General features: G+C 39.3%; 1 protein-coding gene across 2 annotated transcripts; it reads right to left on the reverse strand.

Annotated features, from left to right (window-relative positions):
* Nucleotides 1-4,020: 4,020 nt before the first annotated feature.
* On the reverse strand, nt 4,021-27,481 carry LOC148845679 (soluble inorganic pyrophosphatase 1-like). 2 transcript variants are annotated; one of them, XM_088956305.1, is made up of 9 exons: nt 27,300-27,481; nt 20,111-20,239; nt 19,991-20,019; nt 7,861-7,926; nt 7,537-7,644; nt 7,039-7,104; nt 6,829-6,949; nt 6,624-6,705; nt 4,021-4,358 (listed from the first exon to the last, which is right to left on the reverse strand). In XM_088956305.1, exons 2-9 carry the CDS (start codon nt 20,235-20,237, stop codon nt 4,316-4,318), a joined length of 642 nt encoding a protein of 213 aa, XP_088812431.1. In that variant the 5' UTR covers nt 20,238-20,239; nt 27,300-27,481; the 3' UTR covers nt 4,021-4,315. The 2 variants fall into 2 exon arrangements, with proteins under 2 accessions (XP_088812431.1, XP_088812433.1); XM_088956307.1 differs by having other exon boundaries at nt 27,227-27,308.

Consider the following 27,481-nt stretch of genomic DNA (forward strand, 5'->3'; position numbering starts at 1 on the left):
GAAATCATTAAACCATGAACCACTTCCGGGTTCGAAGAGTTCAACCATCCAGGTTAGTGATTTTCTGACCAAATCAACATTTTTTCCAAAAAAAAAAAAAAAGCATTTCAGACTAAAACTAGACCTGGAGTTATGATCGGTTCCCAGGTCAAATGTCTAACCATCCGGTCCAATTTGGTTTTCAGAACAATTTTTCTCAAACTTCCTTAAGGCCGTGTTTGGTTGCAGCACAATTTTATTTACACTAGTACTAATGCATGGGAGTGCAAATATAAAAATGTGAATTCTTGTTTAATTTTGTTTTGGATTTTACTTTATTCTGTTTCATGTCTTAATTCACCTCATTTGTACTGTAATCAAACAAAATAAGTTAAAAGTTAAAAACAAAAATAGGTCAGAATTTACAGTCAAATCATTTGCACTGCCATGGTTTTTCATCGGTGCAAATTTATTTATGTTGCAACCAAACACAGCCTAAGTTGCATTTTCAAGTCATTAATTTTGCTCTTAATATCACCAATGCAAGCTGGATTTCAAATATTAAGATGTTGCTTGCAGTTTTTCACCTTTTGGGTAGTTCTAGTCACTAGTTCCCTCTCATCATTCAAGATTTCAAGCCATGTCTCTAAAATAACCTATCTACACTGAGGGTGATCTACCAACATGGTCTCAAATATGAATGGCTTCCTTCCCTACCATTATGGGGGATAACAGTGAAGGATAATTGCGCAATGGTCAGAACCAAGCCTAACTTTGGGAAAGACACAGGCAAGGTTATCGGGGCCTTCCTGATACGCCCTTATAGGGGGTGTTTTGGGTCAGACAGTGGTTCTGAGGGTAAACGAACCTTAAACTAACCCCTCTGAACCAGATTGGAAAAAATAAAAAGAAAAAAAGAAAAAAAAGCATGATACAAGTTGATAAGCCCTCGATATTTTGAACCTTGGACACAAGCATCAGGGTATAAATCTCTCCATTGAACATTATATAAGCACCAATGAAGGCATTCTTGGACATTACAGAGGTTGAGAGAAATCTATACATTGTCAAGGCGATACACAAGATGGGGGTGTAGCACGACCCCACAAATCACTCCAAATTAAGTCGAGGTCCCAAGGGAGATTACACAGGTGAAAGAAATACATCCATTAACAACCAAATGCTTCTCACCAAATACATTCATTAACAACCAAATGCGCCTCACCAGCAATCCAGTCTCGCTTGATTCACTTCTCCATAAACGACGTATCTATATTCCAATGCATGTGTAAGCTGCTCTCTGATCAGTAAGCACTTCTTCACTATATTTCTTAGCATCCGAAGGCTTAACTTGACCTCTAAGACAAGAAATGACTAATTCCGAATCTCCTTCCATAATAATCTCTTGCTCCACAAAATTTGTAGTCAGATTATGAGCGTCCTGTGCAGCCTAAACCTCCACGGCATTGATGGTAGAAATGCCAAGATTGTACCCAAGTCTAGAACTCTACCAAGTTGATTCCTAGCAACAGCCGCAACTGCACACCTCTTTGCTCTAATTTTGATTGTACCAGGATCTCAGGATCTGGTGGAAGCCAAGAAACACTCTTTGCTCTAATAGTGCTGAAAACCTGCAAAATAGAAAAATACTCATCCCAATTTTTTGTAGTCTTCTCAACTGCGACTTGAGGGGGGCAGAGGTATTAGAAAGTACTCTTATGTCTGTTCTTCCAAATCTCGCATAAAACGTGAACACTTTTCTCCATTAACTTATTATTTTTTAGATCTGCTTCATATAACTTTGACCACCATGACATCAGGTCAGGGTCTGCCCCAATATATGGGTCATATATTCCTCCTCCCCACAGAAGTTACACCTACCGTCAATGTTAAGGCCCTTTGACCCTAACGAACTCTTCGTGGGGAGCCTGTTATTTAGCACTAAATAAAGAAAAATCTTAAGCTTTGGTTGGCATCTTAAGTTCCAAACGAGAGCTCTCCGGTTGATATTGCGTCCTGTATTGAGATCCAAACTACACCTTAGTTTATAGTCAGGTTTCATGGAAAACTTACCACTTGAATATAGACTCCAAATTAACCCGTCTTTCACATCACTCAATGGAATAAATTTGTCGATTATAATCACTAACCCAAAGATTATCTGCCTCATCCTGGGGAATTTGTCCGAAGGAATCTCTTCTGGGCTTTGTCTATGTCATTCATGACACCTTGGAAAATTTTGTGAGTCTCCCAATTAAAGACAGTGAATTCTTTTTCCATTTAGCCAACTTTTTGCTAACCCTCTCTTTTATATACTAGAAGGTATAATTTACAACTCTTGAATTAATTAGAGGGGCACCCAAATAAAAATTTCAACTTGCTTGACTTGGGATTTTAAGAATTCAAGCCAATATTTTCTGGAACCTATTTGATATGTTTTTGGAAAATTGGATTTTTTTTGGAATAACTTCCCCTTGACCCCTTTTTCCCCAAAGTGCTGATTGTGGGATTTGACTCCAAATCAATGCTGGGACAAACCAGCTAACACACCAACAAGCTAGCCCTCGATTGGTTCGAGAAATTGGATGGTTGACTTGTTAAAGTTTGGGACGTTGCCCTGAAGCTTTTGCAAAATTCTCCAAACTTTCTTTGATTTTTCCACACCGGGATTTTAAATTTGGCAAAGATCAGGCAATTGTTTGCAAGCTAAAGAATTAGAACCTTAGGGCAATCCTTAGCAGCCAAACTTCCAATGGGAATGGTAGGAATCTCTGAATCCTTTACAAGCTTCTTGGTTAGAGCTTCTGCGCACAAAACAAAAATATACAAGGAGACAGGGTCTCCTTGTCTTATCCCTCTAGAGGGGAAGAACTCTCTAGAAAGGGTGCCATTAACCAACACCTAAAATGACAATTTTAATACACTCCATAACCCACCCAAGCCGTTTTTCATGGAAGTCAATTTTTTTAAAAGCTTTCTCTATAAAATCCCACTCAAGTCTTATCATAGGCTTTTTCCATGTCAATTTTGCAGGCCAAAATGCCTTTTCCCCTTAAGAAGATTAGAAAACCCCCTATGAACTTTGGAAAGGGTTTACACCTAACCTAAAATACTTGAAAGTATGGAGGTGTTTGGTTTTAAAAAAGCTAGCTGATACGAAAAGAGGAAACCGCATTCATAAGTTATGCAGAAAATATTGTAGCCTACCAAGTTTAAGCCGAAATGCCTTTTCCCCTTAAGAAGATTAGAAAACCCCCTATGAACTTTGGAAAGGGTTTACACCTAACCTAAAATACTTGAAAGCATGGAGGTGTTTGGTTTAAAAAAAGCTAGCTGATACGAAAAGAGGAAACCGCATTCATAAGTATGAAAACAATACCAATATAGCATCAAGAGATGCTAATTTTTTAAGTGTATTTACTCTACAAAATAAGACTAACAAAATCTCAGATTATCAACCTTCTTTTGCATTACCATCACCATCAGAAGAGAGTGAAACTTAGAGTTATGGAGAAATAAAAGGGCTAGAAAAGAAATCAACTTTGGTGATGATTTCTACCCGTAGCTGTGGATAATGATCTTGCAACTTGTAGTGAATAAGTGAAGCTATGTTTTATCCTAATGCTGTCCTTTGGAAAGAGAATAAATAGTAATCTAGAATCCATTATGGCCAATCATACTGACTAAACTAGTAGCCAAGGGGTATAAAAAGAGATAAAGGGTAAATAATTTTGATACCTATGTCCCAATAACCAATATTACTACCATTAGAGCTCTTATAGCTTTAGCTTCAATTTGCAAAATTGTAATATATCAAATAGATGTTAAAACTGCTTTCTTCAATGGTGATATTAAGGAAATATATATATATATATATATATATATATATATATATATATATATAACAATCTATGGGTTTTATAATGTTAAAACAAAAAAAAAGTCTATAAATTAATAAAGAACCTTTTTCCTTGAAGCTCTGATTGACCTCCGGGACCATATGGAGGAGTTGAAGTCTGAACTCTAAGCAAAAGGTGCAAGTTTGAATCAGAAGATGTAGGAAATAAACATTAGACTATCAAATAATGTTATTTGCAAGCATAAGTCGGACTAGTTGTGACATGAAAAATAAGGGCAAAAGTTAAACAAAAGACTGGGAAATAATGTTGTAATTCTAAGTTTATTAACAAATAAATAGCATGTATAGTTTAGTCATTTGCTTTGGAAAGAACCGTTTAACCAACCGACTAAATAGAAAAATTGATAAAATATTTCAAATTCCCTTCTTATTATCTCTGATTAAATGACATTAGAAAATAGAATGCACCCCATCTGCCTATCGCCTCAAGCTCTGCAAGATATACTCAGCATAAAGGTCCCTGCACCCCACCAAACAAAAGACCATGTTAGAGGAGAAAAATGTGAAAATCAGAAGATGACACAAATCTTGAATGTTCATCCCCCAGAAGTAGTTTGAAAATTTTGAATAGAGAATGATTTATATAGTCTTTCTATCGTGGTTACAATGAGTATTTAACATGAAAATATAGGAGAAAAAATAGGATATACATGAAAAAATAAAGAGACAGAGAGAAGAATGAGGATAAGTTACACAACAATTATGATACAGTCCAACCAGAGCATGTTGTTTGGTAGTCAACTACTATAAGGGTTATTTCAAAAAAAAAAAAAAAACTCATACATGGGCTTGAGCCCATGAATGTGAATATGGGCCACACCATACACTAATATTCCCCCTCAAGTTGCAGATATATTGTGTGAATCAACTTGCCAACAGGATTCTGAAAGCCATCTCATCCTAATGTTTTGGTGAAAATATCAGCAACCTGAATATCATAGGGGGTATGCATAGACTTGATGAGGCCCAATTGAATCTTCTCTTATGAAGTGGCAATCAATATCAAAGTGCTTTCTTCTTTCATGGAACACCAGATTGCCAATAAATGGATAAAGTTGCTTTATTGTCACAAAGGTAGCCTTAATTTGGGTGGTCTATGAACAGAGGAAAATTCCAGAATCTTTAAAGATTTACTAATTGAAAGAATATCTATGAAGGTAGGATCATTGGGTAAAGATTTTTGGAAGCTTTTAATCCTTTTTCTACTAAGATACCATTCAAAACTGGCAGATTTTCTGAATGTTTATCAGCTTATGGTCCCCCCAGCCATCAACCTCATCAAGTTATATTTCGATTGCTGTAGTTTGGGTAACCCATGGAACTCTGGAATAAGTAGTGTATTAAAAGCAGTGGCAGAGCCAGGAATTTTCTTCTGGAGGGGCCAAGTTAAACAAGAAAATGAGATAGGGAGGAGAAGTAAGGTTTGGGGAAAAATGGCCTGAGAAGGTTTGGGTTTATTATAGATTTTTTAAAGAATTTTTTTTTTTATTTTACTATATATATATATATATATTTTTTTTTTTCTTTTTTTTGAGGGGGGAGGGGGAGGCAAGGCAATAACCCACTCATGTTTTTAACCCAGCCTCCACTAAGTAATCATGGTTTTAACAGAAAGTTTGGGGGGGCAGGAACCCTCCCCCCCGACCAATATATTTTGTCTCCACCCCTGATTAAGAGATAGTGACTGTAATCTATTAGCATTATTCCAAGTCGCTGTTGGATACAGTGATTCCATTAGGGCAGAATTGATGGTTGTGCTGCAGAAGCTGCTTGATACTACAAAAATCTAGTGGTGAAAGGGGATTCCAGAGTAGTTGTGTGCTAGTTTAAGAAAAATAGAATGGGTCCTTCACGAAATAAGGGAAGTGAAAAAGACTGGCTGGTGAGGTCGGGGTAACTTATAACTGGATACAGAGATCAGCCAACAGAATGTATGGCAGACATGCTGGCAAAACAAGGAAAGAACAGGAACCAATTCTATTGGGGGCTACTTCCCAAGGGGAAAGCTTGTACCTCATAATTGAAAAATAACAATCAAGAGTAGGTAGCAGTTGCCACACCATTCTTGAGTACGTAATTAATCCAAATAGATTTTATACATGGTGACATAGTGAATGGATGGACAAAATGGTCATTCTATAAGGAAGAAATGGGGTAGGTCCTGTAGGGAAGTTCACTATTTTAACCGATTAAAAGACTTTCTTTTTTTCTATGCACAAAAATGCTATCTGGGATCTTGGGAGGGTGGTCTGGATATTTGTACAAAATTAGTTTGGCATTGCCTTCAAATGTGAGTCAACTTTGCAAGCCACCAGTAAAAGTGAATTTTGAATTAGTCAAGTTTATATCTGAATTTCCTTATTATTTCTATAGTCCAACCACAATGCATTTACTAATATTTTCTGCACTTTCAATCCATCAAATTAAAGTGGTCTACTTACTTTTCATTTGTTCACATTTCACAAGGTGTACTTTCATGTTTCACAAGATATATATACCATCAAGACTTTAACAACGTTAAATATGCCAACTGTGATATATCGTTTTATCACTGGTTCACATTTTTTGCTGCATGTTGCAGTTGATGCACCATAGATTATTCCTTATTTCTAATATAAATTGTACTTAAATCTTTTTCTCTAAAAAAAAAAAGAACACTATTTGAAATTCCATGGCTAGCTGCAAGAAACAACTTTAGTTATTTGAGGAATTGAAACAAACTTACATTGAGTACTGGATGGCTTCATAAGCAGTTTCTGAAGGCAAAAAATCATTAACCGCAACCTCTTTGTTCTCATTCTTCTTGTCTTAGTTATTACTTGTCAAGAAAATACTCAAATTTACTTCACCATATACTTAAACCTCAAATGCCTAGCTCAAAAGAAAATTAACTGAATAAGTGCAAGAAAATAAAATAAGAAAAAGGATACAGTCTTCAAAGAAACGGCGGATCTCAGCCAGGCGATGAGGTGGGAGTTGTTTGATGTCGGTATAGTGTCGATACTCTGGGTCATCAGCACACACCGCAATGATCTTGTGATCTTTTTCTCCCTGTTTTTCAGACACATAATCAACCATCAAAGGACTCAACTTGGATAACAATGGCTGGGGTTGACTTTGCTACAGAACATCAACCATACCTGATCAATCATGGGCATGAGACCTATGGCCCTGGCACGGAGAAATGAACCAGGAATAACTGGTTCCTGAGTTCAGAACAAGTCATTAGATGCACTTCATTAACGATTATAATAAGCATGATAAGAAAATATTATACTGCAAAAAGATGCTGAAACTTAGTGTAACTGGGATACGAAAATGGTTTCCAAAATCAATAGCATTTCATTAAGGAAGAATGGAAGTAATTTTCTAAAGTTCTGATTAATGAAATAAAATTAATTTATTATATGACTCTGCAGTGCATATATTTGACATTTTAATTCAATTTAACAACCCTAAGTTTTGTTTGTTCAACTCAAATGAAAACAATTTTTTTGTAAAAATTGAAAACCTTGGCCTAAATATACCTCAAGAAATGAGAGAAAAGGGTCTCATACGGATCTTGCAAATATTTAGTCATATGCTATAGAAACAAATTTGTCTATCTAAAAATAATTGCATGAATAAGTTCAAGTTACCTGCATAATGACCAATACATCCATTGGGTCATTGTCTTCGCATAATGTGCGGGGAATGAAACCATAATTGTGAGGATAGACAACTGAGGAATATAGGACACGATCAACCTGGGCATCCATTTCAATGGTAGGAATAATCACAAAGAATAACAAGGGTGTAAGATCCATGGAAAAAAATGCCATGAAATCCCAGATACTATATGCATCTGAATACTTTCTAATATATAAGAAAAAAAAAGAATATTCTCCAAATTAATGAAGATTTGGTACTTGCTTGTAAAATCATACAAAATATGCCAAATTACAAGAACGGGGAGAGCATACCTTTATCAGTCCTGTTTTTTTGTCAAGCTCATATTTGACCTTACTTCCTTTTGCTATCTCAACAACCTGTGCCAGATGCGTAAGTTTATGAGACGGTCAATGTCACTTTTAAGGGGTAGAATAAAATTAATACTTCCTTGGACAAAATGTGATAGAACAAGGGAACACAAATTAAGAATTAAAGAAAAAGGAGTGTCACATGGACTAAGAGCAAGGGAACACAAATTAATACTTCCTTGCAGCAAGAAATGCACAATTCCCATGTATCACATGGACTAAGATTAAAGAAAAAGGAGTGTCTTGGGTCTGAGGTCAACAACCAAAAAACAAGTCAGGCCCCATAACTCTTAACCCAAACTTTTTCAATCAGCAACACAAATTAAGATTTCATTCATAAAATAATTAAAAGAGTACAACAAGAGGTTGTGGTTACAATCAAAGACATACAATTATAGCCTCAGCTATATCCCCCCCTACAATTTATATCAAAGCCCAAAACATTTGCTGTCTAATAACTCCCTACTTTGCCAAGCCATCTACCAAGCTATTAGCTGGCCTTTGTACCCATATAGAATTCCAATCTACAAATCCTTTGGCAACCATTTAAATCATCTAATTCCATTTCTGAAACACCATGCAGTCTTTGACTCAAATAGCTAACCACCTTGGATTCACCTTCAATAATCAACCCAAAAGTTGCTGTCATTATCTCAAACCTTACTGATCTCCTTCTCCTATGGGACCTGAGTACTTTTTTTTTATCAGTGAAAATGATTTTATTAAAAAAGAGAATGGGCAGCCTCGGCTACCCCAATGTCCAAAGACATTCCACCTAAAATTTGCTTTGTAGACTTACAACAGAGCCCAAAAACAATGTTCCCTGTTAGCCCCTTGCTTTGCTAGCTGATCCACAAACCCATTTGCTGCTGTTGGAGTCCACTGAAATAAAACCTGCATATCCTTTGTGGAGTGATTAATTTTCTTAATCTCATTTCTGAATACTCATGGAGCCTTTCCATCCTGCTTCAGCCAGTTTATCATCACTTTAGAGTCGCCTTCTACAACCAACTTCCTTACACCTATTTCCGAGGCCTTTTGTATACCGAAAACGAGAGCTTTTAGTTCAGCTGTAATGGAGTCTCCCCACCCAATAGGGCCGGAAAACAGCCCCACTACATTCCCCCTGTCATCTCTAATGACCCCACCAATACCATCCATGCCCGGGTTGCCAAAACTGCTCCCATCAAAGTTTAATTTGAGGAGTCCCGCTTCAGGAGGATTCCAGCTTCTTACTACCTTCATTTTAGCAGATGACGAGGAAGCTACAGTCCTCCAGTTCCTGATTATATCATTCACAGTAAAGTCTGAGAATGACTCCATCGATTTTACCCATGAAGTTACTTTTAACATAATCCCCTCTATCAGTAATTCCTTACACCTTTTCTTCCCTTAAAAAATCCTCAGATTTCTTTCCTCCCATAACATCCAAAGTCTGCCCATGTGCATCTCCATAAGGTTTTCCCCCTTCTCTTTGGCCACCTGAAAGTGGAGGCTTCAAACAATCTCCCCAGGCTCACCGGGGTATCCCACCTGCAACCAAAGAGAGAAAAGAACCACTTCCATATGCTGCTAGCTACAGGACAGGAAACAAAAATATGAAGAGCAGTTTCACCATTAGATTCACACAAACAACACCAATTAGGTGAAAGGCACCAGCCAGGCCTCCTCCTCTGCATCAGATCACAGGTGTTAATTGCACCATGGTAAACTTCCCAACAAAAGGCACCCACTTTAGGGGGAATAGGGCGACACCAGACTTCACGGAATGGAAAATGGACCCCAGGTTGAAAAGAAGTCAAAGCTTTGAAGGACGCACAACGGAACTCACAGTAGAAGTTCAAGACTGCTATCAGCCTTGAACCCTAATAGATTTCAGGTTCAAAATAGAAGGAAAATGTAGAGAAGAGAACAGAAAGAGAAGAGAGAACTGTAGAACACAAAGGGTTGAAAGGAGGGACAGAATCTGAATTTTCTGCCGCCACCACTTCTATTTAGTATTTATAGGTTATGCTCATTACATGGAAAGGACAGATTTGCCCTTAGTATTTACATAACAAATAGAACAAAATAAAACTGAAATAAATAACAACTGAAATAACCAACTGACCACCAGCTAACCCTAGGATGACTAGAACACACTCTACCCTACGAACACAGTGGGACCATAGCTGTGGGGCCCACATCAGTGTTCTCTACACTCCCCCTCAAGTTGAGAATAAATGTTTATCATTCCCAACTTGGATAGATCCGCCTCTAGCTTCTTCCTTGGTACAACTTTGGTGAGGATATCTGCTAGTTGCATGTTGGATGTGATGCACGAGAGACACACTTCTTGTGATGAGACCCTCTCTCATACAAAATGTCGATCAACTTCAATATGTTTAGTTCTGTCATGTTGCACCGGATTGTGTGCTATATTAATAGCCGCTTGATTATCACAATACAACATCAGGGGCTTCTCATACTCAATACCCAACTCCTCAAATAGTGATTTCAGCCATAGAATTTCAGCCACTCTATTAGCCATTGAGACCTGTATTCAGCTTCAACACTAGATCGGGAGACAACACTCTGTTTTTTACTCCTCCAAGAGACAAGGTTACCTCCCACAAGGGCACAATATCCAGAGGTAGACCTTCTGTCATCAACACTCCCAGCCCAATCGGCATCCGTACAGACCTCCACCTTTACCCGGGCATCTCTTCAAGTATGCTAATATTCTTTCTGCTGCAAGAAGGTGCGTGGTTCTAGGAGAATGCATGTACTGGCGGACAACACTAACTGCATAACTGATATCTAGCCGAGTGAGGCCTGGAACATAACTTTGTCTTCAAGAGGCTCCCCACTCTCTACACTAATCATGTGGTTTTGTTCAATGGGTGTATCCACAGGCTTGACACCTAACTTTCCAGTTTCCACCAACAGATCTAGAACATATTTCCTCTGAGAGACAAAGATCCCGTTTAGATCTAGCAACCTCAATACCCAAAAAATACCATAGTGCACCGAGATCTTTCACCTCAAACTCTTGATGAAGGAGCTGTTTGAGGGACTCAATCTCATGGCTATCATTTCCTGTCACCACAATATCATCAACATATACTGCAAGTAGTGTCAGAGAGGACTCCACCCTCTTGATGAACAATGTACGATCTGACTGGGCCTGTACATAACCGAACTTCCCAAGGGCTAGTCTGAATCTATCAAACCAAGCTCTAGGTGACTGCTTCAAACCATACAATGCCTTATTGAGCCGACAGACCTTCTTACATGTCTCTGTATCATAGAATCCAGAAGGCAACTGCATGTAAACCTCTTCCTGCAAGTCTCCATTCAGAAAAGCATTTTTAACATCCATTTGGTACAAAGGCCAAGTGTGGCTTGCTGCAAGAGATAATAGAACTCGAATGGTGGTCATCTTGGCTACCGGGGCAAAGGTCTCCAAGTAATCTATATCATAAGTCTGGGTGAACCCTTTTGCAACTAGCCGAGCTTTGTACCTCTCAATGGATCCATCCGCATTGTGCTTCACAGTAAATACCCATTTGTATCCAACAGGTTTCTTTCCTTTGGGCAGATCAACTAGCTCCCAGGTATTATTTTTCAACAGGGCATCCATTTCAACTTGCACTGCACCTTTCCACTCCGAGACTGATAGGGCTTCTTGCACTATTCTTGGAATAGGGACATTGGCAACGGAAGTAAGATAGGACCTGTAGGAGGGAGATAGGTGATCATATGATAAAAACTGGGAAATGCAGTGGGCTGTAGATGTGGTGCAATGCCGTTTCCCTTTACGGACGGCAATGGGAAGGTCAAGGTCGTCTGTAGGAGGTGAAGTGGCAACAGTGGAAGGAGTCTCTGTGGGCCCTGGGACTGTAATACCTGGACTTGGAGCCATAGAAGAGGTTGGAGCTGACCTGCACTGCTGATGACCGGGATCAACCTGCCTGCATCGCCTGTGATAGACTCTCAACTCCTAATCCCTCTGACCACCCTCACTATTGCAGCCCTCATCACCCAATGAAATAGGTAAAGAGACAGCCCGAAATGTATTAACCCTACTCTCACTGCGCTCCCCCTGAAGAAAAGGACCCAAATCCCCACTCTCACTACTCCCCCCCTGAGGAGAAACCCGAGAATAATAGGGTGTCTCTTCAAAGAAAGTGACATCCATGGAGACAAACTTCTTCCCTGAGACAGAATCATAGCAGCAATAACCCTTTTGAGTTTGTGCATAACCAAGAAATATGCATTTAGAGGCCTTTGGTTCAAACTTGGAGTGATGGGGTCTGAGAAGCTGAACAAAACAGGTACAACCAAATGTTTTAAGGGGAACAGTAAACAACTCCTCATTTGGGTACAGAAGGGAAAATGGAGATTTCATATCAAGAACCCAGGAAGAAACCCTATTAATAGATTATACCGCTGTGAGGATAGCATCACCCCAGAAGCGAATAGGGACATTGGAGATAAACATAATACTTCTAGCCACCTCCAAGATGTGTCTATTCTTCCTTTCTGCAACCTCATTTTGCTAAGGTGTATGAGGGCAAGTGCTCTGGTGGATAACCCCATGATTAAGAAGGTAAGATGCCAATGGCTTAGCAAAGTATTCCTTTGCATTATCAGATCTAAGAACTTTGATCTTGGCATCAAACTGGGTTATGATCATTTGGTGGAAGTTTTGGGTCAAGGCGGGAACCTCATCTCGTGAACGCATAAGATAAACCCAAGAAAACCGAGTATGGTCATCATCAACGAATAACAAAAAATATATGTACCCACCCATAGAAGGGATGTGATATGGCCCCCAAACATCAGTATGCACAATATCAAAAGAACTATTACTCCTTTTATTACTCAATGAATAAGATTTTCTACAATGCTTAGCAAATTCACAACTTTCACATTTCAACTGTGACAACTCAACAGACTCAAACAAAGTAGGAAACAGACTCTTTAAGGACCGGAAAGACAAATGACCCAATCGGTTATGCCAAAGCATAAACGGACTCACAATTTGAGAAACAAGTGACTTCTTATCCACTGACTCTTCCCGACGAGAACTCTCCCCGAGCAGATAGATCCCATTCATCTCACGGCCAATCCCAATCACCTTCTTCGTCTCCAAGTCCTGAAAAAACACATCGGTCAAGGAAGAAAGTCACTGAGCAGTTCATATGTTTGGTAATACTAGTGACTGAAAGAAGGTTAGTATCAAGCTTAGGAACATGCAAGACAAAGGACAAGGAGATAGTATCCGATAGCTTGATGTCACCCTGGCCAGAAATGGGGACAAGAGAACCATCAACAATAGATACTTTATCCCTACCAAAAGACAAATGATAAGTGGTAAACAATGAAGGCAAGCTAGTCATATGGTCGGATGCACATGAATCTATTACCCAACAGGGTGCAGTAGTACATGGAGTTGAGACATGGTAGGCTGAGGCTTGAGTACTTGAATGTGCGAAAGCAGATGTGGTAGGGGCTGGTGGTGACTGCGGTGGCATGGTAGCTAAGTTCCCAACTTCCTTTTCCAATTGTATTAAAGCAGCCCGAACTGCAACTAAGGTCTCTAAAGGTGTGCCTCTTGTGCCAGACAAGGATGCTGAATCAGTGTTCACGGCCACATGAGCATTACCCTTCTTGCTTCTCAACTTTGTCGGGACCAAATGAGGATGCAGTTTCCAACATGTTTCTTTTGTGTGTTTGGGTTTCTTACAATGCTCACATCTCTTTTATCTTCCTTCTTCCTGTCCCTTTCTGAATCATCTCCCGATTTGGGTTTAACAGCTACAAGGCTTGGTGTAAGAGGTTGAGGTGGCATCATGACTTTTCTCCTGGTCTCTTCACTATGCATTAAGGAGTATGCCTGGGAGAGAGTCACACTATCTCTGGTCAATATCTGTTGTCGCACAATATCATACTCTGAATTCAGACCTGCCAGAAACTCATACACCCTATTTGTCTCGACTTGCTTTCTATGGGTCTATGCATCTTTGGGACTCTCCCACTCAAGAGTCTCTAATTGATCAACCTCATGCCACAGGGACTTAAGAAGACCGAAACCGGTTTCTCTCATTGTTTAAGAGTGTTCACTTCACATTTCAATTCATAAGCTCTAGCAACATTAAGGGCTTGGGAATAAGTTTCTTTCATAACATCCCATATCTCATTGGCTATCTTTGCCCACAAGTAATTTCGGCTTATATGAGGCTGCATAGAATTACACAACCATGTCATAACCAAGTAGTTTTCTTGGACCCACTTGGTATACATGGGGTCTCCCTTAGAAGGTTCTTTCACATCTCCCAAGAGATACCCTAATTTACCCCTTCCCCCAATAGTCATCATGGCTGATTGGGCCCATTCCAAATAGTTTGATCCATCAAATCTTACGGTTGTAATCTAAAGACCTGCCTCAGAAACACTACCAGAACTGTTGTTCCCAAAACTGCCTTTTGCCTGATTTTTAAACTCCATTTCGTTCAAGAACCAATAGTCTCAAAAATTAGGGTTACTACAGTCGAAAAACAACACTTGGACTATCAATCACAATCAAAAATCAGTATAGAACTACTTTGTATTCACGGTATATGTGCATGAAACCAGTATAAGTCTGATCTGAAACCAATTAGCAAACACAACAGCAACAGTTTGTACAGTTTTCACCCCTTAAAAGACTGATATGCTGAACCAGAATGATCTGATATGCTGAACCAGAATTAGGGTTTTAATCAGTCCTTAAAAAAAATTCTCAGCCGCACATTCCAAGCAGTACCGTACAATAAGACTTGTAGTAGGGTTAATATGAAACCCTAAAACTGATCAATGCTGAGAAAAAAACTTAAGAAGAGCTTCACAGGTAGATCACAAGTCTTGGCCCAGCAGTAGGGTTTGCAGCAAAATTAGTAGGGCTTGCCGCAAGATCAATATCAAGCCCTAGAGAATAGAAAGAAGAAAACCCTAGAATGGTTCGACCGCCCTTTCTAGATAGGTCCAACCCATCTTCTCTGATAGTACTTCTTCTCTTAGAAAATAAAATAACTTACAAGAGAATGTTGTTCGCTGCCTTCCAAGGTTACCCGAACCCTAGCCTTCTCTGATTCTTCCTGATCACCAACACTTTGCAACCGTGGCAAGTCTTCAACAGCTACTAAACCCTCTGGCGATCTCCAAGAATCAGTCAACGAACTCTACTTTCTCAGCTTCCAGCCCTTGATGGTTCTCATGTGGTCGGTTGGACTAGACTCACATGAGAAACCCTAACCACGCTCTGATACCAAGTAGAAGTTCAAGACTGCTATCAGCCTTGAACTCTAATAGATTTCAGGTTCGAAAATAGAAGGAAAATGTAGAGAAGAGAACAAAAAGATAAGAGAGAACTGTAGAACACAAAGGGTTGAAAGGAGGGACAAAATCTGAATTTTCTGCCGCCGCCACTTCTATTTAGTATGCTCATTACATGGAAAGGACAGATCTGCCCTTAGTATTTACATGACAAATAGAACAAAAATAAAACTGAAATAAATAACAACTGAAATAACCAACTGACCACCAGCTAACCCTAGGATGACTAGAACACATTCTACCCTACGAACACAGTGGGACCATAGCTGTGGGGCCCACACCAGTGTTCTCTACACTCACCAAGGGGGTTAGGAATCCAAATTCTAGTGTCTTGCTTGGTAGGATCTATACAAATCCCATCAAGCAACTGAATAATAGCAGACACCAAATCCAACTCCAAGTCACGCACATTTCTGCGAAGACCCAGGTTCCAATCATACCCAGATTGTGAGGGAGAGGGGGACAGGAAATCAGCAACCGGTTTTCCTTTAAAGCGGGGTAGAGCAAAAACTGAAGGGAATAAAGTCTTTAAAGAAGAGTCACCCATCTAAACATCTTCCCAAAATTTGACTTTGTTACCTGAGTTGAGATCAAACCTGACATGATTGAGGAACAATGGGAGGAGTTTGTGAATCGCTTTCCACGATGAAGCATTGGAAACCCTATAAGACACTCCAGCATCCCAACCATTTTCAAAGAGCCCATGAATACTAGCCACAATTTTGTGCCACAGCCTATCTATTTCTTGTGGGAACCTCCATAACCACTTTCCTAGTAGAGCCTCGTTCTTTTCCTTCAACCTTCCTAACCCCAATCCTCCAAATTCTTTCCTCCTAGTTACAAGATCTCATCTTACTAAATGATCTTTCTTCTTCTCGCCCGGTTCCCACAAGAAATCCCTCATTATTCTCTCTAATTTCTTTCTCACAGCTTGAAGCAAACTAAACACCGAGAGGTAGTAAACTGGAAGGTTTGCTAGGGTAGACTTGATAAGAGCAATCCTTCCCCCCAGAGAGATATATCCTCTTCCACACCACAAGTTTCTTTTCAAACCTCTCCACAACTGGATTCCAAAAATCTATGCTTCTACGATTTGCACCAAGGGGGAGCCCTAAATACTTGAGTGGCCACTCACTGCTTAAACATCCTAGTTCCTCGGCCCAAACATTGCTAGGACACTTCTGCTATCATCCCTTGTTGCCCCTCCAATACTAGAAGGCTCCAGGTTACATATATTGCTTCCATCAAAATTCAGCTTCCCACCACCCTTTGCCTTGAGGTAATCATTCCTTGCAACTTGTCTTTCTAGAGGAGGAAGATGCAACTGCCCCCCCCCCCCACTTTCTAAGTATATCATCAAGTATGAAATAAAAAGACAAATCCAAGGTCCACACCCAATGTGAAACTCTTAGAGTAATAGTTTCAATTAAGGCCTCCTTACTCCTTTCTATCTCTTCAAATATCCTTGCATTTCTCTCCTACAACGTCCATAGTCCATACTACTAGAGCTCGTGTATTTCAACATTATTCTACCTCTTTTCTTTGGGCATCAAAACACTAAAGCATCAAATAACATATCCAAACTGACAGGGGTATCCTACCTGCAACCAAAAAATGCCAGAAACCAAGTCCAAATACAACAAGCCAATGGACAGAACACTAATGGGTGATATATGCAGTCTAACCATTCTAAGGGTGGGCATTGGCACAACAGTTGGATTGCTCCATTGTGACCTGGCTGACCAGGATTCAAATCTTGGAAAGAGCCTCTATGCAGGGGTAAGGCTGCATACATTTGTCCCTCCCTAGACCCTACATTGGCGAGAGCCTCAGTGCACTGGGGCAGTCTAACCATACAATTTACACATGATACACCAATTTGTAGATAAAGACCAGTTGAATCTCTCCTTTATCAATGTCGCAAGTGTTAATGCTACCATGGAAGATTTCCAACAGAAAGCACTAACTCTATCCCACATTTGAGAAATTGAGACCTGCTATTGGATGGATCTGTACTAAAACAGGGGCTATGCCAAAAAAAAAAACAGCAATAGCAAGGTAAGTTTAACTACCTAGCTTGGGATTAACTTCAGAGCCTCTTTCTAACCTTAGTAGAAACTTTTTGTCATTATATAATAAAATGTAGTTGAATGGTTTCTTATCAATAAAAAACAATTTTTTTAATGAATAGGAAAGTACAATGTGTAATTACATTGTGTGCATAGTATTATTTTTCCACTTTCCAGAGTCATTATACAAGGCACCATCCCATTGTTGCTTCCCCATACTCCAGTTAGAGTTTCAAACTTGCATGCGACATTTATCAAAAACAGTTTGCCCCCTAAATCAGAGTTTGCCTACTAACTCCTCAGTAGACTAGAAAACTCGGTAAGGGAGCTTGTAGGCCTAGGAATCAGTCATATAGCTACCAATAATCCAACCAAGTGCCTTGCTTCCCTTACAGAATGTCTTACATGCCATGGACATTTCATTTCTCCTTGCAACCAACCATGGTACCAAATCTAGCCAACCTAGAAATTTGTAGCAATGCTACTTTTATGGAATTCCCCACGCCTACCAGTCCTGAGTAAGCTACCAAGATGTCATCCCTGTAATACTGGGTATGTGCCATTTGATGGTGGTCCTGATGCTCAAAACTAAAGGAATGGGAGATCCATCATATGGATGGCCAAACCCTATAGGAAGGTTGGGCGAAATTTCAAAATTTTCTTTACTCTCATCCAGGAATCCTATTCCCAATTTAGAAAAGTGCATTTTCAAGGTTCGTTCTTGTAACCAAATCAGACCAAATCTGAAACCAAGATTAGGAAAGGATATACCTGATATGGAATCCACGCAAAAAAACTCCACCCAATGCAAGTGTTCACACCCAAAAAGTGTACCAAATCCTCCCTCCACTGAAGATGACATAACTTAGGATGAGGCAGGATCAATAGGTAGTTCTTCACTAAGAACTTGTGATTCTTCAGCAAGAATCGAATGGGGTAGTGAGCACAACTTCAGAATTGTTTCTTCTAGCAAGAAACAATATCAACATCAAATCTTGATCGTTCCAAGAATTGGAGATCTAACTGAGTTGTCTTCTCCTTTTGTTGTGTCTTTTTCAGGTCCACCTTGCTCTCTATTTATAACCTTAAAGAGACAACCTCCTAATCTGATTAGGAGTCTTCTAATTCAAATCTTTATTTGGATCTGAACTTTTTAAGTGATAAGGATAATCCCTTATCTTATCTGTAGTTAAAGATCAACTTATTCCTAATCAAATTAGGATTTTCCTGATTCCTCTTATCCTTATCTGCTGATCCAAACTCAGATCCGCCCATATTTAATTAACCCAATTAACCCAGTTCAAAATGGGCTTTAGGCCCATTAAGCTTTCAGGCTCACTTCCCTTTAATGCTGGCTAGCTTGGCTCTCTTTGTATGGCGTGCGACCCTAACATTGATCTACACATCAATCACATGGGTTCAGCCTAGCCTCTGTTACAAAGCCTGGCCGAATTCACTGTTGAATACAGTGAACCCCTGAGTCCATCACCATGGGCTCTTAATGGGCCCAACATTTACATTAAATGATCATTGGGTCCAGCCATCTTATGAAGGCCCAAGGACTGTGGGCAGATGCAAGATTAGCCCATCAGGTATAACCCTCAATGGTCTTGCACTCAACCTCTCAGCCCTTAATGATCAAACATTGTCCAACAAAAGAGGACCTCTCACTCGGTTGCAAGGTACAGTGTTGCACTCTCTATTCGCATGGATATCGGGAATTAAAACCTTTTGTAAACATTTTGAAACCATAATATATAAGTACATCTCTATATAAATATATTTTGCAAAACCAAATTTCAAACACATTTAAAATCCACTATCGGAAGTTTAGGTTTCCATTAGAGAGAGTGCATTTTCCCAACCATTCACTTTGTTCGACAAAGAGGTTGATCTTGTCACTATGATCACCCACTCAGATGAATTCTTGAACTGTCCCAACATACCCAGGTTTTGACCACCTCTAAGGATCTTACTGATTGGCACATCAAAGACAGCCCAATCCGACACCTAGTGCAGTATCATAATCGAGTCTAGGGGTCAGGTGTACTCCAAGGTCCAAGGCAATACTGAAATTTTGGTCTGGTTCAAGGTTTCAAGAAAACCCACACTGCATGCACCTCAGGTCTCACCCTAGCAACTGAGACAAGCCACCCCCCGGATCCATCCAACAGCTGTGAAGATTCTAAACTAGCACGAGTCTCATATGTATCCAGTTTAAGGGTATTACACAGAAACACACCACAATAACATGAATCAAATATGTACTTTATTCATTTACAATAAATGTCATAATGTACATCATGCTGATTGGAGCTAAGGGCATACACTGTCTAACAAAAACAAGGAACAGGCAACAACTTATGGGGACCCCAGACCTATCTTTAAACCATGTATGAACCCAAACTAAAGATTCAACCAAAATAAAATTGATATTTTCTTATTATTGCAATAAATTGAGATTGCTAAAAGTCATTAGTCAATGAAATAAATAAGATCTCATACTTCATTTTTAAGATCTCAGACTTCATTTTTAAGATCCCAAGGTAATCATGCTTCCATTCCATAATCATATAAAATCATGATCTACAAATGAAAAAATATATATTAGGGTTTTGTTGAAAATCATTGGAACGAATACATACACAGTTGAAAACTTGAGGAGCTCCAGGTCCTGCATGTGATATTTGAGAAATGATTAACTATCCTTAAGTTACTTTCATGTAAATAAAATTCGGAGTAATACAAGATCATGATGTTAGTACCAATCTCAAGATCATGCCATGGATGGGCAGCTACGGATCTTCTTGACAAGGATGATAAGATCCTCTCATTCAGACGTGGAGTTGAGCGTTGGGATTGAGTATCATTGCCACTCTGTTGACCACTCATATCTGTTACAATAAGTTAAGAAGCATAAGGCACTACATTATAGTGGTTTGCAAATGAGAAGCATGCACTGGAAAAGGAAGATTTAGTCATTCATTTCAAATATCTATAGCAAGTTATAATTTTCGATAGAAGTTACAATATCTAGCAAGAAAGAAAACAGTTTGGAGAGGTCGATATGATATGTCTAGAATCTTTAGCTGAAGAAGGATATTGCCTGAAGAATGCCTTCTTTTCCCAATAGATAGGGAATAAGTGAACTTTTTAGCATTGCACCAAGCAATAAACTCTTAATTATGTGGAAAAAGTAAGGATCGCCTAAAGATGTTATGAAAGTTGAGAAAGTTTTTGCAATACATTGCGTATAAGCCTGGGGGGATAGTGCTTGTATATGTTGCTGGCTAGAAACAAATACAACACCATTAAAGACCACTATGAAATGGTAGGCCAGGTCATCTAGACTGGCTGAGGAGGAAAATTAGCCAATGTTCAGAGAACAAGACTAAGCATAGAACCTAATGAGGGGTAATTTAGTCCTCCAATGACATCATGACACGTGGCATCTCAAAACAGTTGGGTGACACCTTGGCACCACGTAAGCAAATCACCTCGGACACTTTATAATTGCATCAATAACCTCGGTGCCACCCCAGTAGACCAAACCACGAACAACTAGATGGGACCTTAGGACAGTGTGTGATGCGACCTGCTTCCACCGAACTACCCCGGTCCCATCAAGACGCCAGGTCGGCATGGGAGGTGACTTGTTTCTGCCAACCAGACCTGAATTCAGCTAGCAACCTGCCGGATTTCCCTCTTGAGTTATTGTCTTTGACTTCTCTAGGATCACGACGCTCAACCGTTAGACCCATCTATCCGCATTGTCCGCATCGAAGTTGATAGAATGGACCTTATATATGGATCATGTATCCGACTAAGAGATCTCCTCTGATTTTGGCGGGCACAGTTTCTTGGGAATCTCGAGCGCGTTATAGGAAGCTCTCAGTTCCTTAATCCTTACGCCTATATAAAGGCATCCCCTCCCTCAGAGAAGGTATGTGCAGTTCAGCTCTCAAATACTCTATCTATCTCGCTCTCTACTCTCCAAAATCTCTAGTTCGTTGACTTAGGCTTCGGAGTGCCCACCCCAGGTAAAGCAGCCCGGGTAAGTGAACTAGCCAACTCAGCATCCGAGTTACCTTCCAACAGGGAGCTTCCAAATCGCGCATCATCAGAACCGAAAAAGGGAGAGGTACACAAGTCAAACGTTCAACTATAGTCAAACCATGATGGCATAACATATATACATATATATTGCGGTCGGGTAAATATTATATATAATATATTGTACAAATAACATTATATTTCAGTATGGTGCACAGATGATAAGTTTGTTAATTTTTTAATTAAACGGTCGGGGTTTAAACCTCTTAACTTTCATTTTCTTTAAAATGCAAGTGTATTGAAGCAATATATGTAGTAAAAAGGCATAAATGAACACAAATAAAAAAGTGGATTACTGGTCACAAGACAAAATTGCATAGATAAAAGGTTATGGGTTCAAGTCTCACAATTAGCATTTTGAAAAAAAGAAAAAGAAAAAAAAAACCTTCATTAAGTAACCTGGGTGGTCGTATAAAACCAGAACCAATTTACCAGTTTTCTAGTTAAACCGACCAATCAGCCGGTTTTGACCGTCTTTTGAGTTCCGATTTTTAGGGTGTGACTGAACCAATTAGAAGTCCAGGTCATGGTTTAACCGGTCCAGTCCGGTTTTCTGAACACTAACATTAACAAGGAGGCTGACATTCTTTCATCCCTTTTTGCTAGAATTAACTGCCCACAAATGTATTTGGGTGTGGAAGATGCAAGAAGCTGGAAGCGTGCTAGTCACACGAGTTTACAATTTTGCCCAAAATAAATTTGGTTGTCAACTCCTTGTTTAGCTAGAACATCTACCACCCAATTTGCAGTTCCCACCTGATTGAAACTAGAATTTATCTGTTTTGCTATGACATCAATTTCCATAAAACCACGTTTATATTTCCAAGGCACTGAATTGACTTGCTTTGTCCAATTAATGACTAGTTGCAAGTCTCCTTTAACTTCCATGTCTTTGAGACCAAGCTGTAGTGCTAGTCTCATTCCTTGTAAGAGTGTCATGATTTCAGCCTTGACCAAGTCTCCTAAGCCAACTAAACCTGAATACATCACTACCACCACTCCTCAGTGATTTCTTATGAGAGACTTTCTGTGGGAACCTGGGGAAGGGAAGAAAGATCATTTTATTAGGTGGGAGAAGGTGGTGAAATCGAAGGTAGAAGGGGCTAGGAATTGGACATGTCAGAATGAAAATTTTGGCCTTATTGAGTAAATGGATTTCGAGGTTGAACTAGAAATTTGGATTGGTGTGTCCCCTTTGATGGAGACTGTTCTCTCCTTTTAAGCTCTTTCCAATCTCGAAGGTAGACCAATACCAGAGTTTCTTTGCTTCCTTTCTTCTCTTTCTAGGTTGAACTAGAATTTGGGCTTCACTAGGAATCTTAGAGAGTCCAAGGTATTGCTTTGCTCACCTTGCAAAGCTCTACGGTCCTAGGGGAAGGTGCCTTGGATAGTAAAGTACCTTAATCTAGCCTAACTTTTCACCTGCAAGTCTTTGTTTACCTCTCTTATAGCCTCCTCATCTTCTGCTTCTCCTTTCCCTATTAAAGAAATTTGGTGTGTTCCCATTCCTCCTATAGTTGGTGTTTTCTATTGGGAAGCGTATCATGGTCGTATTTTTTCGTTTTTGGTAATTTGTTTCATGGTTGTATACACTTGTGATTTACTTCAAAGGAAGAGGCCAAACTAGTACTTGTCTCCCAACTGGTGCTACTTATGCAAGCTAAATGGTGAGATTGCATTTCATCTCTAAATCTCCTACCCCTTTGTTGGCTTTATTTGGGATTGGTTTGTTTCGTTTTTTTCTTTTTTTCTTTTGGTTGCAGGTGGAGGACACTTACTCATAGCTCGGAAGGGTTGTTTAGCACTTCTATTTGTAGTTGTACAAAAAGGAGGGGCAGGCTGATGTGGAGATGTACTAGGGCAGCAGTGGTTTGGACAATTTGGGAAGAAAGAAAATTAAGAACTTTCCGGGATAAGGAGAGGAGTGAGGAAGCCTTAATAGAGGTCATAACTCTAAGAGTGGCACACTGGGCTCAAATTTTAAGCTTGATGATTTTTTCAAGTCTTGGGGGGGTATCAGTGGAATGGTCACCTACCTCCATCTACTGGCTGGTTAAAGCTGAACTTTGATGGAGGGGTAATCGGGGATGAGGAAGGAAACGTATGTGCTTTTTCTCAAGCCCAATTAAGCAAGGTGATGTTGCCCCAACAAAATTCTTCGTAGAAGTTTTTGGGGTTGAGAGAGCCAAAGAATTGGGTTTTTTATCAATAAACATGTATTTTATTTAAAGTTAAGATTGAAACAGTTTATACAGCTTAGTGGTGGGAATGCTAATCTCATTTAAGCACACTTTTCTGTCCCACATTACAGTGCAGCCCAAAATAATTGTTGTCTCATTGCCCTTGTTTGGCTAGAGAATCAGCTAGCCCATTCTCACTCCTGACCCATTTGAATTCAGTCTTGACCTCCTTTGCAATCTTTTCCACTTCCCTAATCACATTTTTGAAAGTCCAAGGGGTAAGGTTGTTGTTTGTGGCCCAAGAAATGACCACATTTGACTCCCCTTCCACATCAATATGCCTAAATCCCAGCTGTTTAGCTAGCTTCAAACCTTGTAGTAATGCCAATGGTTCAGACTTTAATGTTCCCTGTGCCAATAGGTCCTGAGAACACAGCCAGTATCCTCCTTCAGAATTTCTGATTGCTCCTCCTATACCTGAAAGTCCCAAATTTCCAAGGGAGCTCCCATCAAAATCAAGTTTGATTTTATTGCCTTCTCGTCTTTCACTCTTGAAGACTATGCTACTTCAGTTCAGGTTCTTAGAATGTATGTGACTAAGAAGACTTGAAAGTTGTCCAAGGATTTTACCCAGTGGGCTACAATCACCTTTATATTGTGTCTATCAACTCCTCCTTACAAAGAGAGCACAAATGAGGAGAAAGACAAGCATAAGTCAGCATATCACAAGTATTTACCTTGCCAAGGAATATTTCCCAATAGAGAGCTTGAATTTTCAAAGGGAATAAGCTTACACCAAATTTCCTTCACAGGGAAATCCCCAACTAGGGGGTTGGGCGAGGCAAGTACTCTGAAGAAAGAAGAGTGAGTGAAGAGACCATTTGGAGAGCCTACCCAAATTCCAGGGTCTTCCAAGGACAGGTCCAAATGGACTTGCCCTAGGAGGTCCAGCAGCCAGGTTAAGGACCCACACTCATTTTCCTTTAGTCCCCTTCTGAAACCCAAGTTCCAGTTTACACCATTTGGACAAGGTATTCCCAAATTAGATACAATTTCCCCCTTAAGATTCGAAAGAGCAGAGAGATCAAGAAATTGGTGATTCCAAAATAGTTGTGGACTGGCTAAAGAAGGGGGAGGAGTGTCTTGGTATCTGAGGAATGATCTCAGACGGTTCAAATGGATTTTCAAAGGGCATGTTCATTCAACTTAATTGGGTTAGAGGGTCTGCCAACAGTTTGGCAGATGATCTAGCTAAGCAAGGGGTTCAAAGATAGACTATATTTTGGGCTCAGTTGTAATATTGTGGGGAGCTTAGACTCTTCTAGTCTTCTTGTTGTTCTGTTTTCTTATAATTTTTTAATAAAATTCTTTCTAAGTTATTGATGAAAAAAGGTTCGTGGTTAGATTTGAGAAGACAGAAACCAAAAACTAAGATCACTGTTCTAGTACCTAAAGAAAGAACTTCAAATAAGTGAGCTGCAGATTCAATAATGGGCATTCTGTCTTTATCACATTATGACATGCAGAATATCTATTCATAATTCTCCAACATGAACAACATGGTAACAGATGGCATGTTGACACTAAAGGGAAAATACAAGATCATGCATCCCTAGAACTTTTGAACAACAAAATAAGAGATTATGTATCATCTCTCGCATAAGATAATGACATCATCCAGATTCTGTCTGTAGGTAAGAAACATCGTGATCCAAATATGAAGTCCCTTGTTGTAGAAGGGTAGCACCAGAAAGAAAGTAGTGAATTAGAGAAAGAATAACTAAACAAGAAATACATTAAGAAACCAATGAAACAAGAGACGAAAAGATAATGACATGGCCCAACTATAGGTTAAAGGCATACTTTGTCCTCAAAGGCCAAACACCCACATCAAAGCTCTCAAAGAAGAGCTTCAAGAAATCATCACAAAAATGCCTTTTGAAAATTTAAATAGGAAAAACAGCAGTAACCATTAAAAGTGAAGCAGTTATATCATCAGGGGTAACTTAAAACTAAACAAAGAAAAGTTGGATTGAAATTCCCACCTGCCTTTTTCCTGATTCTTTTATCTCATTCAATCAGTATTGCACACTAACATTATTGCCCAAAGATTTCCTTTGTATTATGCAATTTCTTAATTGAAGGACCAAAACTGAACTATCTATCCCATTTACAAAATATTACTGATCTTTTATAAAATAAAAATAATTCATTAACTCTATTGTGGTATCATCATCCTTGTTAAGCAACCACGTGCATCACATGTACATTTGGTTTGATGTAATGGTAAAATCTCAGGCTGGCAAAGAGTGAGAAGAGAGAATGCAGGTTTGAATGTGAGAACAACCACTTTGTACAAACAAAAAGAAAGAAACCAAAGTTATTGTCCATATGCACTAACCAGTCCACCCCTTCCAAGACACTAGAAGCTCGGATCAGCATTTGTAATGGCCTTTTGTAACTAAGAAAAAGGTGAAGAGTTGGGGTATTTGATTAGTTTGTAACTTCATATAAATGTTTTCAAGCCATCATTGACCCACACGGTCAAATCATTTGACCCGTCACCTGGACATCAATACAGTCCAGTTCAATTCCAAATCTGTTAATACCCAAAAACTTGTTGACTTTAATCAAAACCCATTTGGCCTGAATATTAACCAATGAACTGTTCAACCTATTCTATGGGTCATGGTTCATGCCATTTCATAATATAACTTCCACGTGCCAATATAATTTGAATGATAAAACTCATCTGACCAACCAGTCAATCAAACAGTCAAACCTACCTAGAGAGACTAGAGAGAGCGAGCGAGCTACCTTGCAACCAGCCAGTTCCAGTTACCAGCGATTCTCATGTTATACATAGCGTATATGATTTTTAAGTTCTACGCCCTAATATTCTGATCTAAGGATCTAGAGTTCACTATTGTGTTAATAGTCCAACCAGTTCAACACAAACGGTCAAGCCAGTGGCCGTCATATGAAAAGAAAACTTGGTGGCCTCAGGTTCGGTTTTTAAAACGTTAGTTTGAATTATGTACATAGATTCATTGTCCTGCATAACCATCGATGAAGATCAAAACATGTTGAAATATAAAGCATCACACTATTCACACCCTAGAATAAGGATCAGGGTTGTTAAAGCCAAAATGATCCTATGATCCAACTCTACAAGTTTTAAAATGTTGCAAGTATCACGTAAAGCTCAACACATGTGCTTTAAATTCCAAGTGAGCATCTTCTTTACTAAATGGGTCTACCACATAAGAGACACAGATGCACATAATCTATATCCAATGTAAAAAATTAATAATAATCGAAATAAATATAAAAGAACATCAAAACCGTCAACAAGTTTAGTACTACAAGTCAATAGAAGAAGAAGAACCAAAAGCGTAGATCACAGGATAGGATATACTAAACTATAAGAACCAAAAGGAAAAAGAAAGAAACAATCAACTTGAAGTCTACAACATATTGCAGGCAAATCGATTATTTAGGGAAAATTCTATAACTAGCTAATTCATTTCTCAGAAGGATCAAACCAAACTATAGAAAGAGCAAAAAGGGGAAAAAAGCAAATTATACACTTCTGTAGATCAGATATTAGAATTCGGCAAAGACGACGAAGCAGATGTACATAGAGGGAATACACGGATACCTTCTGTTTCAATTCGGCTTGGCTTTTAGGTGAATGAGTGTGATCAATTCCGACGACCTTGGCTTTACCGGCGGCGGCGGCGGCGGCTTAGCTGCTCACCGACTGTCGAGAGCTCCCGAGTCGACAAAGGCGAATAAATGGCAAAAGTCTTACTCCCTTCAGCTTTCGTTTTTCCGAGTTCC

The sequence above is a fragment of the Nelumbo lutea genome, chromosome 7, assembly GCF_056320005.1.
Source record: "Nelumbo lutea isolate HS-2025 chromosome 7, American lotus-T2T, whole genome shotgun sequence".
NCBI lineage: Eukaryota > Viridiplantae > Streptophyta > Magnoliopsida > Proteales > Nelumbonaceae > Nelumbo > Nelumbo lutea.

Excerpts from the sequence above, each read along its gene's own strand:
- LOC148845679 (XM_088956305.1), bottom strand. The coding sequence starts at position 20,237 with ATGAGTGGTCAACAGAGTGGCAATGATACTCAATCCCAACGCTCAACT. Across the intron at positions 6,706-6,828 it reads CCGCCGTTTCTTTGAAGACT|ACAAGAAGAATGAGAACAAA; the intron begins GTATCCTTTTTC and ends GTAATAACTAAG. Across the intron at positions 4,359-6,623 it reads GAAGCCATCCAGTACTCAAT|GGACCTTTATGCTGAGTATA; the intron begins GTAAGTTTGTTT and ends GGTGGGGTGCAG.